This window comes from Rhodnius prolixus, unplaced genomic scaffold, assembly GCF_049639745.1.
Source record: "Rhodnius prolixus isolate KJV_2025 unplaced genomic scaffold, Rpr scaffold_8, whole genome shotgun sequence".
NCBI lineage: Eukaryota > Metazoa > Arthropoda > Insecta > Hemiptera > Reduviidae > Rhodnius > Rhodnius prolixus.
The window spans coordinates 28,626,310-28,639,991 of NW_027411593.1; the positions used below are offsets into that span (position 1 = coordinate 28,626,310).

The 13,682-nt window shown below is 31.3% G+C and overlaps 1 protein-coding gene across 2 annotated transcripts in view; it reads left to right on the forward strand.

The window, feature by feature from the left end:
- LOC141451097 (uncharacterized) overlaps positions 1 to 13,682 on the forward strand; it is a 51,294-nt gene that overhangs the window by 29,448 nt on the left and 8,164 nt on the right. Inside the window, exons 2-5 of one of the 2 annotated variants that reach the window (XM_074122169.1) lie at positions 3,625 to 3,781; positions 4,554 to 4,757; positions 7,662 to 7,789; positions 11,951 to 12,163. In XM_074122169.1, the coding sequence (XP_073978270.1) occupies positions 3,625 to 3,781; positions 4,554 to 4,757; positions 7,662 to 7,789; positions 11,951 to 12,163 (702 nt within the window). The remainder of the gene's footprint in view (positions 1 to 3,624; positions 3,782 to 4,553; positions 4,758 to 7,661; positions 7,790 to 11,950; positions 12,164 to 13,682) is intronic. The other variant, XM_074122170.1, reaches the window with a different exon arrangement.

Below are 13,682 nucleotides of genomic sequence, written 5' to 3' on the forward strand. Positions count from 1 at the left end.
AATTGGTTTAATTGTAGTTACAAACATACGAATGAACTTTTGTGTTTTGTGCTTTATCAAATATTATGAGGCTGGCCATAATTTTCTAATTTCACTGTATGGTTACCTCTCCCTCACACGAACACATATATATGCTATAGAGAGAGACAGAGTGAGTGAGGGAATATTGCACAAACCGCACAAAATAATTAAAACATAATACCGATCTCCATGCTTGAACGATTTGTGCCTATTAGATTTTAAAAGAGCAAACCAAATTGCAATTTGACCATCCATTCATGCGAGTTTTATGTCGATTGCTTGTTATTAGTGAACTAGTTTAACTTAAAAAGAAAAAAATCACTCTTATTTCGAATCGTGTACAAAATATACAATTATTTCTTCCAACTTTTTTAAAAATTTATAAATTCAAATTAGATTTTCTCTTAGAAATCACCAAATGATTCTAACCCTAAATTAATTGTTAAAAAAACAACCGAAAGCAAAGAGAGATGGATAGTTTAATTATGAGGTCAATAAACTCGTTAATTCGCTGGAATCAGGTTGCGAAGTTTTCGAATACAGCTTGTTTCTTAAATTCTCTCTTACTTGGAGCCCCTTTCAGATCACAGTTCAGTTATAGTTCTCGTTAGACATTTACTTTTCTTGTGAGCAAGTCCAGTTACCTTCATTAGCTCATACTTCACTATTTAAAAAAAAAAGAAGATTTTAAGCGCGATTTATTGAGGTTAGTGGCGCTCGGAGCTTTTCGACAGTGTGCTCTCGCTACAGACAACATTGGGCAGTAGACCAGCTTGGCTCTGAAATTTCAGGCAACTCTTGAATACAATACCATTTCTGGCCAGTCCAGCTTATTTAACAATTTGTCTACAATCTTTCTGGATAAACAAAAAAAAAACTTCGTCCCGAACATCGGCCTTTAACAAAATCAGGAATTCAGCAAGAAAAATGGAAGATATTATCTATAACATCTCAGTTGCAAATCAATCTTTTGATTGACTTCCGTAAGGCTTATAATACCATCAACGGATAATGAGGTGTAAGAAGGAAGAGAAAATCTATGTGTCAGCTGCTGGATTCGAACCCGGGTCCTCTGCTTGGGAATCCAATACGCTAACCTCATAGCTAATCCCTTTCCTCATACTTTACTATTAAGATTGTTTAAAAAAATAAAATCTTAAGTAGTTACGCTGTGAGTATCTTGAACGCATAAGTTCTCCCACTTACAAGAACTTGTGAATTTACTTCTGAATATTTATGTATGTAAAAAAACAGACACCTGTGTTAGCTGCTATATGAATCACACTTACTAACTGCAGTTCTTTACCATTATACTCAAAATCCACCTACATGTAGCATAAATTGGATTGAGGTTCAAGCACAGAACAATTATCCTACTCTGTGATGAAAGGCAGCAACTTAGCATAAATAAGTACATCTTTCCGAACTATATTCAATCTGATATTAATTCTTACAATCAGTTTATAAGGTAAATTCGCAAAAGTGATCAATAAAAATTTTCTTCAAAATGTTGGAAAACTGATGCGAAAAATAGCAGAGTTCAGTCTTCTGCTTTTTCTTAACTTCGTTCACTTTCATTACAAAATTAAAATTAACTACACATACGTATATCCTAAAATATCTTTAAAATCAATAAAAATATGTTTATTAAATAAATGTTTTTAAAAATTCTCATTTGTTAATTTCCATTTAAGAATTCAATGAAGAAAAACGTTGTCAGTGACAAAATAAAGTAGTTTGAGAAAAGCAATTTGATGAAACATTTTAAATAAATAAATAATATATATATACAAAAAAGAGTGGGAATGAAAATCCCAGAGCCTGTCTCGAGAGGGACATAGCCACAACTAGAACTTCTTGATAATTAATTAGCTGAGAAATGTACTATATTTCGGAGATAATAAAAAAATTCAAAGTAAAATAATTTAAAAATTGTGTGCAGAGAATGCTGTGTTAAAGAGAACAGACAATATAGACAAGAAGGGAAACAGGAAATTAGGTCTAGCTCATTACTAGAAATGTTTGTACAGCTAACTTCAACTGTACGACCAACTCCTGCACATTTATAATGTAACTAATGAAAACTACAGTTGTTGCTGTGATATAGTAAGTAATACTTAATATTTCTACATAATTACTTCCTTTCTCGTTGCAAGCGTTTCCGGTTCTATTTCTCTCTCTCTCTCTCTCTCTCTCTATCTCTCTCTCTCTCTGTGCGTTCAATTAAATTTTTTACATTCTCAAATATTTAATGCTTGAACTGTAGTCGAATTGCTTAAAGTCAAACACTTTTTCGGAAAATCTGTATTCGATCTCTCTTAAAAGTGGTTTTATGTTATTTAGTAGTAATTAAAATCGTTTCTAGGGTCATCAGTAATGGCAGAAAGCAGTGTTGTTGACAAAAAAAAAAAAAAAAAGAAGTCAGAGGGGTGCATTAAAGAAGTCAAGGGAAGTAACTTCTCCATAGTTTCATAGTGCCCAGTCATGCTTATTGTTGGAAACCCAAGTTATCAATGACTCGACAAACATAAGAGATCATTCTAGTTCGATCATTTCCGCCATAGAATAGAATTTAGTGTTCCAAATTCTGAATTGAATCGCCTTCCATGTCGCCTAACAGATTTACTCTTTGTTATTATTTCTCCAGAAGAATCCTTTACAATTATCAATGCTCCCTTACATAAATCTTAAGTATCAAATTTAGGAGCGTTTCTATTTCATAAATTCTTCCCTCTCTTTTAACCAAACCTTTTACAAATGAGGTAAGATGTTGAAATATTAACAAGTTTTTTTAAAGTTATTAAATTTAAAATCCATTTACTGTAATAATTTTGTCTTTTCTTCCCTAATTAAGTAAAACATAACAGAACTTTAGGGCACTCCATGAGATATTTTTCTTTTCTTTTCTAGGTAACCATGATTTAGAATTTCCAAAATTATAATAACTAAAAAGCGTCTGTGTTAAATATTCACTTCACTTTTTCGTAACTCAATTGCCACTATTCTGGACTCCAGATTTTCCTAAATATTAAGTTACAAGTTTGTGAATAAAACACGAGGGCCCATATATTTATTGACGAAAACTTAGATACAGAAGAAGAATTCCTTTTACAGACTATTTGAAATGACTACTTATTGTTTTTTGAAGAAATTGAGTAAGCCTACCGAAAAAATCAACTTTAAAACGAGTGGGCATGTAAAACAGTTGAGTAGGCGTTCATCACCTGTGACGCCATGAAAGTTGAAGACATATTCTTACTAGCCAGCAAATCATCTTTCTTAAATACTTTTGAGTAGATTGTTGACCAATTGCTTTTTAACGCTGGACTTCACCGAACATCTAGGTTAACTTGTTTTAGATTTTTTTTTTTTTTCTTTCCCAACCATGAGTAGAATCTTTTTTCCCCATTTACAACGATAGATCTAGTTACCTACATATAAAAAGATGGTTAGTGGGAGATAGTGATTTGAATGTTTAAAAATTTTAGCCAAAGAATAGAGTAAACTCTGCATGTTCTCTTTGCAATACAAAAAAAAAAAGTTGCAGAAACATTTTAAAACATTTCATTTCTCTTTGGTGTGATACATATTTTAACATTTCAGATTTCAAAAAGAAAAGAACGCTGAACGAATATTTTATAAAACTTTCCCAAATCCGCCTCTACATTCGCTTCACTGGGAAGTACACAAGAACTGTAATACAAATTTCTTGGAGTGTTTGAAATATCTGATACTTTTCATATCCGCCTCGCCAATAAGAGTAATTATGAATTTATTTATGTTTTCTTTAACTTTCAGTCTTTGAGTTTGTAAATAAATTTGTGCAGCCGTAACTTCAGTTCTATCAATCTCTTTTTCTTTTTGTCTCAGAGTATATAATTGTACATTCATTTTTTTTAATCAGCTATCAGCCCTGTTAATACATTCGAAACTCATGAACGTTGCCTTTCGTTTCCTTTTTATAAATTTATCTATATTCATTTTAGTTCTCATTCCTCTCTTCTTTTTTTATAGTTTCTTGATTGAAACTTAAACGTTTATTTACATTATTTCTGTATAATTATTAATTATTGTTGCGCTTAAAAAATTTTGTTTATATGTTATTTGAAGAAGATAACTATGGTTCAGTTTGACTTTTTAATGAAGAAAGATTAAGTCTATGTATGTACAACTCAACTATTTTTTAGAATCCTAACTCCTCCAAAATTCTTTCCTACTATTGCATGAAACCACAAATAAAGAGACTAAGAATAATTGTGTTATAATATAAATAAAAGTATTATAAATGTTGGAGTAACCTAAGTAGAAAGTAGCAGGACATATAGGAGGGAATATTTCTTCTCCTTTTAACATTAATAGCAATTAAATATTCTATTAAAATTTGTTTAATAGAACTGAGATAGTTTCATTAAGAATCGTTTCAAATTTTTAAATTTATAATTGATAATATTATGGAATGATACATCTCTTTTTTCCCATGAAATATTTAAGATCTATGGCTTTTTTCTCAGACAACAAATCTTTTTTAGTAGAGATCTGCAGATCCAGTTCATAAAGCTCATGAAAAAGGATGGAAGTTATCTGATAATAGAAAAGAAATAGAAGATGCCGAAGAGGAATGTCAGAGGCAGAGGAAATTAGAAGAAAAAGAAATTGAAGATCTATATGGTGGACCAATACAAAGGTTTCAGTGGAAAACGACAGCCGCCTATTACATGTGCTACTTTACAATGCAGGTAAATACAATTTTTATCGTTTAAAATAACTACGTTAAAAGAAAAGGTAACTGATTAGCGTACTAATTCATTACCAATACAAGAAAATTAGCATTTTATTGTAAACAAAATTATGTAGGTTTCATACTTTCAATTATCAACTAAATATACCTATATTGTTCCGAAAGCCTATAAGTTAGGTAAAAAAAACTATTCAATGAAGGCCACTATTCGGATGATGTGCGCTTCCTTGTAGGTCTTTGTTGACAGAGCGCCTGATATGTGGACCTTACAAAGTTTTACCTTGTGTAAGAATCGTAATGAACTCTGCCCAGTGTGAAACTTATAAGGGCTGAGTGTTCAGCTCATTGGTAAAGAAAAAAAAAAAAAGTTATGACCTCAAACTTTACCCAGGAGTCACTCGAAACATTAAAAAAATTGTAACAGTGCAGAAGCTAGAGGTGTATAATAGACCCTATCATGGAACTGTAGGCTTACTGGCCAAACCAAACGAAATCTAACCTAAACATATGCCAATTTTTTGTGTATTTCTACCATTATTCATCTAGTATGCTGGCAATTAATTTGTTTTCCCCATATAAAGCATGCAGGCCCTTTGTCTTGTCTCAGAGTTGGAATTTGTCCACATTACAATTTCATTTATAATACTCGTATCATTAGCCTTTTGTGCGCCATTTGCGCGAGTATTTTTTTAAAGAATGAAAGGAACGAGCACCATAGTTCTTTTTCTTAATAAATAGATACACGTTTTAGCCGCCATTGAAATATTACCATTATTCTAGGCTTAATTAGCAAGATATTGTTCAACAATAGTTTTGATTTATTTATTTAAGATGCAACAACAGTGTTCTCCGCTTGCTAATCCAACGCGCTACTATTAGAACAAAACCCTTAAACATTAGACTAAAATCAACTAATACTAATACTTCAACCATTAGGCCTTGAATTGGAGGCTAAATTTGATCCTATATTTAACTTAAGTCAATAATGGTAATCGATATTCTCTATTCCATCAAAATGAAGGATTCAAATGAGATTCATTATACAAATCATGAGTGCTGAAAAGTCAGCTCATATAAATCATTTGCAAATCTCTGCGGGAGTAAATATGTTGAAATAAATGTCAATAAATTCAAATGAATTCATTTCACTTTGGAATGACAAACAAATAAAAGCTGACAGTTTGATAAACAGAATTCTGTCCCTTTCTCTATCGCTTAGGGCTCCTCTGGCATTTTTATTTTTCCCTTACGTGGCCCTACAGGCCTGCTAGAGTAAATATTGTCTTCTTATTGAGTGTTTTTCTAGCAGTAACTGTTTTTATAAAGAACTTGAGAGTTATTGAGGTTTTAAAAATTAAGTTTACTGCTTTGTGGTGCGGGTTTAATAAGAATAGTTATGAACTTCTTTATATTTTGTCTGCACCTCGTTAACAGCCATTGTATCAGTGCCGGTAATCTTTGAAAATAAGTTTTAATCAGTTGCACTCCAAGAGCCTAGAAGAAATAATTTTTCACAAATGTTTTTCTTTATTATGAACGTACTAACTCTAGAACGAAAATAAATGGCAACTAATACATGAAGTATATTCTAGTAGTGCCACCATATCTGAAAATAAAGTTTTGCTAAAAAAATAAATAAATAAAAGTGTGGATTTTTAACAATAGCTCCGGCAATTTACTTTAAACTAGAAATATCAAGTGTTCTTGCATAATTAAAATATTTGTATTTTTCACTTTCTTTTAGGCAGATATTTTTCCAATTGCCTGTAACAGTGATCGGCAAACTTATTATTCAACTGAGCCAAATATCAACTGTACAACGATTTAAATTTCTTTTGAGAGCAAAATTTTATAACATAAACTATGCAGATAGGTTCATTGTTATTAACTTAATGAGGGCACTCCTTGGCTGGCCTTTGTAAAAATCGTCCTCAATCTGATTTATGTCGGTTTGCTGAGGTCGACAGCTTCCAACTCTCCCATCCTCACTCGTCTTGTACACTTGGTTCGTCTATCTCCTTTCTTTCATCCTCTCTATATGTCCAAACCATCTAAACATACCTTTCCTACATCTTCTTTTACTCCACAACACACCCTAAATTTAAGGTAATAAACTTCACTTAAAATTTTAAGTTTTATCTTAATGTTTCAATCACCCTGCACGTACGTGCTCACACGAGTAATTTTGTGGAAGAGCCATTCTCAAGGGACCGCATGTGGCACGCGAGCCGCGGTTTGCCGACCAAATGGCCTATAACGATAATGCGTCTGACAAAAAGTGGTTCTAAATTGTGTAATACATAAACCACTAGAGAGAATGTGAATGTTTTCGAACTAAGCTAAAAGTGTAAAGTAAAATTAAAGAATATTTAGAGACTGTACAAAGGTTTTAAAAAAATAAATGAATAACAAAAATAAAAAAATATAATTAATTTTTTATAGAAATTTTTTTTGTTCTTCACAGTTCAGAAAGAGAGATATCTTAAGTTTAGTTAACAATTTCTAAGTATTGTATTTATTTACTGTTGAATGGTTTGAAATTAAAAATAGAAACGTTATCTTAATTATTTTGTTACTGTTTGGACGCTCTGTCCCAGACAAATTTTTACAATTAAATGAAGTAAGGTTTAAAAAAGAAAACCTAATCTATAACGAGGAGGGAGTAAACACAAATTCTCTAGTTTGATAAAAAAAAAACAACTTTGGTAACGTGGCGTTGTCGTGACATGCAAGTAGGTGATTAATTGTTGCAATGTAAACTTTCTATATTGTACAAGGTTTTAATTAAAGAATATGTACACTAAACTCACTCATTTATCGCTTTAATCTCAAACATTGGCTTGTATATTGTAGGTGATTTTTCAATTAACATTATATATACATATATATTTTTATTTTTTAGCGTAACCCGGAATTATCTGTATTTGGTGAACCTTGTGACAATTATGCTAACTGTATGTGGAATGGAACGTTGAATAATGGGGATCCCAGAGCCGATGACAGTCAGCCTTTCTACTGTTCAATGTACAGGTGAAAATTATATAATTTTAAAAGAAAAACAGTGAGTTTTGGGGTAAAATTTGTTATCTTCTTGAAAATAGGCAAAAATGCAAAAGGTTTATCTACAGAAACAGTTTGAGTAACTTACGAGCCTAATGAAAATATGATTTCTATTAGGAATCGGTAAACAAAGTGCAGTTTATTTCAGGTAATACAGAAAAATTTAAGGGATTTATCCTAAAAAGTAACTAGCTATTATATTAATTATCATTGTCGTTGAATTTTTAAATTAAAGAAAAAGTTATTAAATATAGATGTGAACTTTACCAGAGCAAAACGCCATTATCGCCCAATGTAACAACAGTGCCTCTGAAAACAAATTTTTTTAGGAACTTTTAAAATTCTCTCGGAATTTGTATTCATTACATTCAACAAAACATAATCGGAAGAGAAGGTATATGTAAAAGTTGAATGTCACAAGTTTGGGCTATTTAGTTTATGTAAACCGTATTGGAAGTAGGTACAGAAATTTTGTTTATTCATGACTCTAACATTAGAACATAACCACAGTTTTAATTTAATTTATTTTCCCTGTATAATGAATTGGTGTCATTTAAATTATCGTTGATTTTATCCAGCGATGCGTTTCAACACTGTTATATTCGTTTATTTTAACAAATAAGATTTTTTTTAAAAAAAAAGCTTGAGCATTTCCCTTGACGATTGTCCTCCTCTTGACGGGCTGTAAATACGTGCATTGCATCTGCGGATAGCCTTTATTGATTCGACAGAAACAACTATAAAAATCATAGAATGTATCAAGTTTTTCCCTCACTTGAAAAAGAACACAAATTGATAGCTTTTTGCAGGAATCTAATTCTTAAGTCTAATCCAGTGCTTCTTTAAACTATGGGTTGAATTTTTGGAGGTCGCGGAAATATATTGTGAACTGGTAAATTAATTCATTAATTAACATTTTAGTAAGTAGAAAAAAACATTATTTTTTTTTTTCTTACTTCAGTAATTCGCTAACGTTCAGCAAGAAGAGGGGATATATTTTGTAGTGATCCTAACAAAGATATCATGCAAATTAAGTATAAGTTTGTTGTTCTGTGACAGTACACTATTCAATGGAGTTTAGATTTCGCCCAATTGCACAGTGTCCATTAATGTTTCAAATATATTGTAAAATGTTAATGGCTATAATGTTCTACGTTTCATACAAATTAAAAACATCCATACTTATTTACGATTTATTTTAGTTGAATTTGTACTCTAAAATGGATAAGTGGCTAAATCAAGCTAGGAATTGTGAATCCGAAAAAGGAGAAACCAAAGCGACTTCGAGTACCTCGGAAAATAAGTCGAAAATACAAGAAAAAAAAAAGATACAATGAATAATTACTGCAACAGCGGGTTTACTTTTAATAATTATCACGATAAACCGCAACCGCTTTGTTTAATCTGCAACGAAACTTTGGCTCGTGAAAGCATGAAGCCCACAAAATTAAAAAGGCATTTTGAAACGAAGCGCCTAAGAACATATAAAACAGTCGAATATTTTGAAATGCTTTTGAAAGATTCAAAAAAAGAAAAACTAATTATTAAAAAATATGCTAAGGCCCCAGAAAAATACTTATTAGCATCCTACGAAGCCTCGTTTAACATCGAAAGCGATAAAACATTTTACAATTGGTGAGGAACTTGTATTGCTCGTTGCAGTTAAAGTTACTGAGTTGATTCATTTAAAAAAGTGTGCAGATGCTGCATAAAATTCCATTATAAAAGGATTTCAGAAACTGCTGAGGATTTGATTCAACAATTAATGAAAAGAATTAAACAAAGACCAAAATTTGCCATTCAGTTTGAGTCTACAGACATTCAAGATTCAGCTCAATTTTCAGTATTTGAACGATATTGTCACCATAATAATGTATATGAGGACTTGCTACATTGCTGGATGTTGGAAGGTCATACAACAGGGAAAGACATAAAACTGGATGATTTTTTAAAACAAGAGAGATCGGAATTGGGTAACTGCGATGGCTTTTGTACTGATGGTGGTGTAGCCATGGCAGGAAAGAATGTTGGATTTGTAAAGAGATTTAAAGCAGAAGGTAATAACCATATTAAATTCACCCGTTGTATTGTTCGCAGAAAGCTCTTGTTGTAACATAGATCTCAATAGACCTAAACTCAGTGTTACAAAATGCGATTAAAATACTCAATTTTATTAAAAGCTTATCTCTAAATAGTCGTATTTTTGCAAACTTATGCCATAATATGGGATCTGAATATGAAGGATTATTATTTCATACAGAAGTAAGTTGGCTGACGAGAGGGCGAACTTTAAAACGATTAGTTGATTTGAAAAATGATGTAATGTTATTTTTATCAGATAGTAATTCTGAATATGAAAATTTGTTTCACAGCGACATTTGGCTTTCTAAATTATGCTATTTATCAGATATTTTTGAGAAGATAAATGATCTGAACTTGTCTCTTCAGGGAGAAAATACTAACATTCTCCATCTGATAAATAAAGTAAAAGCATTCATAAAAAAATTAATCATTTGGAAAACTAAAAGAGAGCAACTCCTATGAAATGTTTAACAGCATGAGTGACTCTATTATATAATAATTTGATAATAATTCAAGTTTAAGCTGTCTTCTGGATGTAGAACAGATTATACTTGGTTATTTGGACAACTTAGAAAATTAATTTCAAAAATATTTACATTCAGATACTGAATCTAATCAGTTTGATTGGGTATTGATTATTGGGTAATAAACTTAAATATTAAATCAGCTTAATTAAAGATCAATTGCAATATTTAGAATTTGCAGAACTTACTGCTGATGCTGAAGTCTTAAATTTAAATTTCCCAAGAAAGGTTTAGCAACTTTTTGGATTGGAGTTAGAAAAGAATATCCAACAATCTCTGACAAAGCATTGAAAGTTCTTATATCACTTGCTTATGTGTATTTGCTCACATATTCTTATGTGAATCATCATTTTCAACATTAACGTCAATAAAAACAAAGTACCGTTCCAATACAAAAAATATTGAAAATGCTATCAGACCTTCAATAACAAATATTTAACACAGATTTAATTTATTGTGTGAAGGCAAACAAGCACATCCTTCTCATTAAAAATAAACGATTTTAATATAAAACATTTTTTATGGTTTTCTAGTTTTACAATGAGAGTTAATTTGTGATAATTTAAAATAAAGTTTATATTTATGTTTTTTATTTATAAAAAGTGTTGGTATTGATTTGATATTTTAATTGATTTTAATAATTATCAGTATTTTTCTAAATATACAAGCCTAAAATTAATATACAGTTTTTTTTTTATTTTTACACACTTCAATTTTTTCCTGTTAAAAAAATCGAGGATAAATTTAGCGGTGTTACAGCCTGATGTTTTCGTATTTAGCTTATATTTACAATCATATCCAAATATGACCTTAAATTGACTTATAGCCTAATCTATAAACCTAATGTGTTAGGATACAAAGAGGTCGGCAAGAAATGTTCACTTTAAACAGAGGTTCACTGGTGTAATCGTACAGACAGGCCAATACAGACGGTAGGACTGCTCTAACTGATTAGCTAACCCGAACGGAACCAATCTTACGTCCAATTTTTATATCAGAGAATTGTTTCAGATTGCGTACAACAGTTAGAGTCATATTTCTTTTTAGATGTCGGAAAGTAAAGCCATTTATTCTAGAAATAGGACTGAATTTTCTAAATAATATATATGTCTACGATAGAATTACATTATTTCTAGCAAATTATTATTATTATTATTTATTTATTTTTATTTAAGGCGCGTCAACATCTGAGGTTACTGGCGCCCGGAGCTTTTTTCAGTGCACTTCCAGGCACCGAACAGTGAGCTGTAAGAAGCTTCTAGGAAGAGAAAATCTAAGGGTCAGCAGCTGATTTCGAACCCGAGTCCTCCGCGTGGGAATCCAATGCGCTAACAGCATAGATAATCCATTCCCTGTGTAGCGAATTATTGGAAATATTGGATATCACTAACTCTATTTTAGATTGATGAGTTCTTCGCAAAGTGCTGAAAATATTTTCAAAATTAACATATAAAGTTAAAATAAATTTTGTTTAATCTGAAAAATGGCGTAAGTAATAACTGAAATAAAATTGAATGATTTATAGCTTTTGTCCAGACGTGTGCTGCCCATTGAATCATGTTAAAAATCTTAATGAATGCCTTCATTCAAAGAAGAATCCTTGTAGAAGTGAAGATTCCAGTGAACCAAGAGAGTGTAAATTTGATCAAGAACAGAATGCAGATTTCTATTCAATTGTAAGAAATAGGTGGAATGTTACTTGCCCTTGTGAAGACCAAGGGTTTGCCTGGGATTCCAGGTGAGTTGGATTAGGTTTAAATATCATCGTGTATCCATTGTTATTAATAGTGGAAGATTTTTTTATTTATGAAGAAAATCATTGTTATCATTTTTTATATTATATAAATTGTAGGTCAAAATGGTTTGTTCTAAATAAAATTTAACTTTAGCAACCTTATTCCTAAATTATGACTAGAATGAAAGGTTTATTTAACGCAAAAGCACGTCGCTTGCAAGTAGAAGTATGATTTAAAAGAAGGAGACCTCTGGTATCACTCACTTTCTCAAAGAACTAAGAGATCGTCCACCCATTTCAGCGCACCGTCAGTATAAGAAAGGAACTGCCAGCCAAAGTGTCTAGAGTTAAATGTATACACAGTTTTAGTCAGAAGACAATTTCCATCACCGCCACTTGGTACCACGTTTTGTGTCAAACGCGATGATAAAGTCTATCTTGCCATTTTGTAAAACATTATTTTCATACGTAATTAACAAATAATAATTTATTCTTCATTAAATAATAGTGAATCGAATGCACTCAACACTTCTTTTTGCTATAAAAAGAAAAAAAAAAAACACTTTTTTTTATCTAACGCCCACTCACACATATTCACTTTTCATACATAAATAAATTCCTGTTAGTTAAAATTTTTAATTGTAGAGCATTGTTCATCGTTATTGGTGACTGATTCATTATTCCTAAATGAAACAAAGAATATTACAAATTTCAGTCATAATTTATTACTTTTTTATTGCCAAGCTTTCGACCTAGGGGCTAGGTCGTCCTCGGGGCTTATGCTATTTACAAATATAATATTTTTTACATTGTTACACTAAGGTTCTTATGTCTTGTCTGCTATGTACCAGTACTGTTGTCCGGAATAAAGAAATTATAATATGTTTAAAGTTTGATGTTTTAAATCATTGAACATATTGAATCCGTCAAGCATTTAAGTATTGTTATTGATCGGATGTTTTTGTTGAATGAAAATGTCATACTTTGTAGAACATATTTCTCAACTGCTTCCAGCTGCATAGGATTAGTCTTTTTGTAGGTTAACCGCAGCTCTCCAAGTTAATTACTCTTTTTTTTTTATTCAAGGATCGACTGTAGTCAGTGTGTTGGGGTGGATCTACCCAGGGGCGATGGTAGTTTTACAAACTTCAAAAGAAGGCCATTTAGAGTTATTTTCGGAGCTTGCAAACATCAATCTTTTTTTTTTTTTTACTTCTAGCTGAATTTTTTTTAGAGACAGTGCCTGAATTATTTGCAGTTGATTGACTCAGCCATGTGATGTTAGGTCGTCATACGTAAATAGAGAAGCTAAATGACGAGGAATACTCACCTGGCGAGCAAGTCCCAGCTTTCTTGTGAATAAGTTGGTATTAAAATTAAAGTATACATCCTATTGAACATTATTCAGAAAGAAAGGCAGAAGGAAGAAAGTCGTAAAACACTTTATTTTCCTGAATGAATTGTTTAACTATTTTAGTAAGGTAATTTGAGTTGCCATTTGTGTGTTTCGTTGAACGGAAAT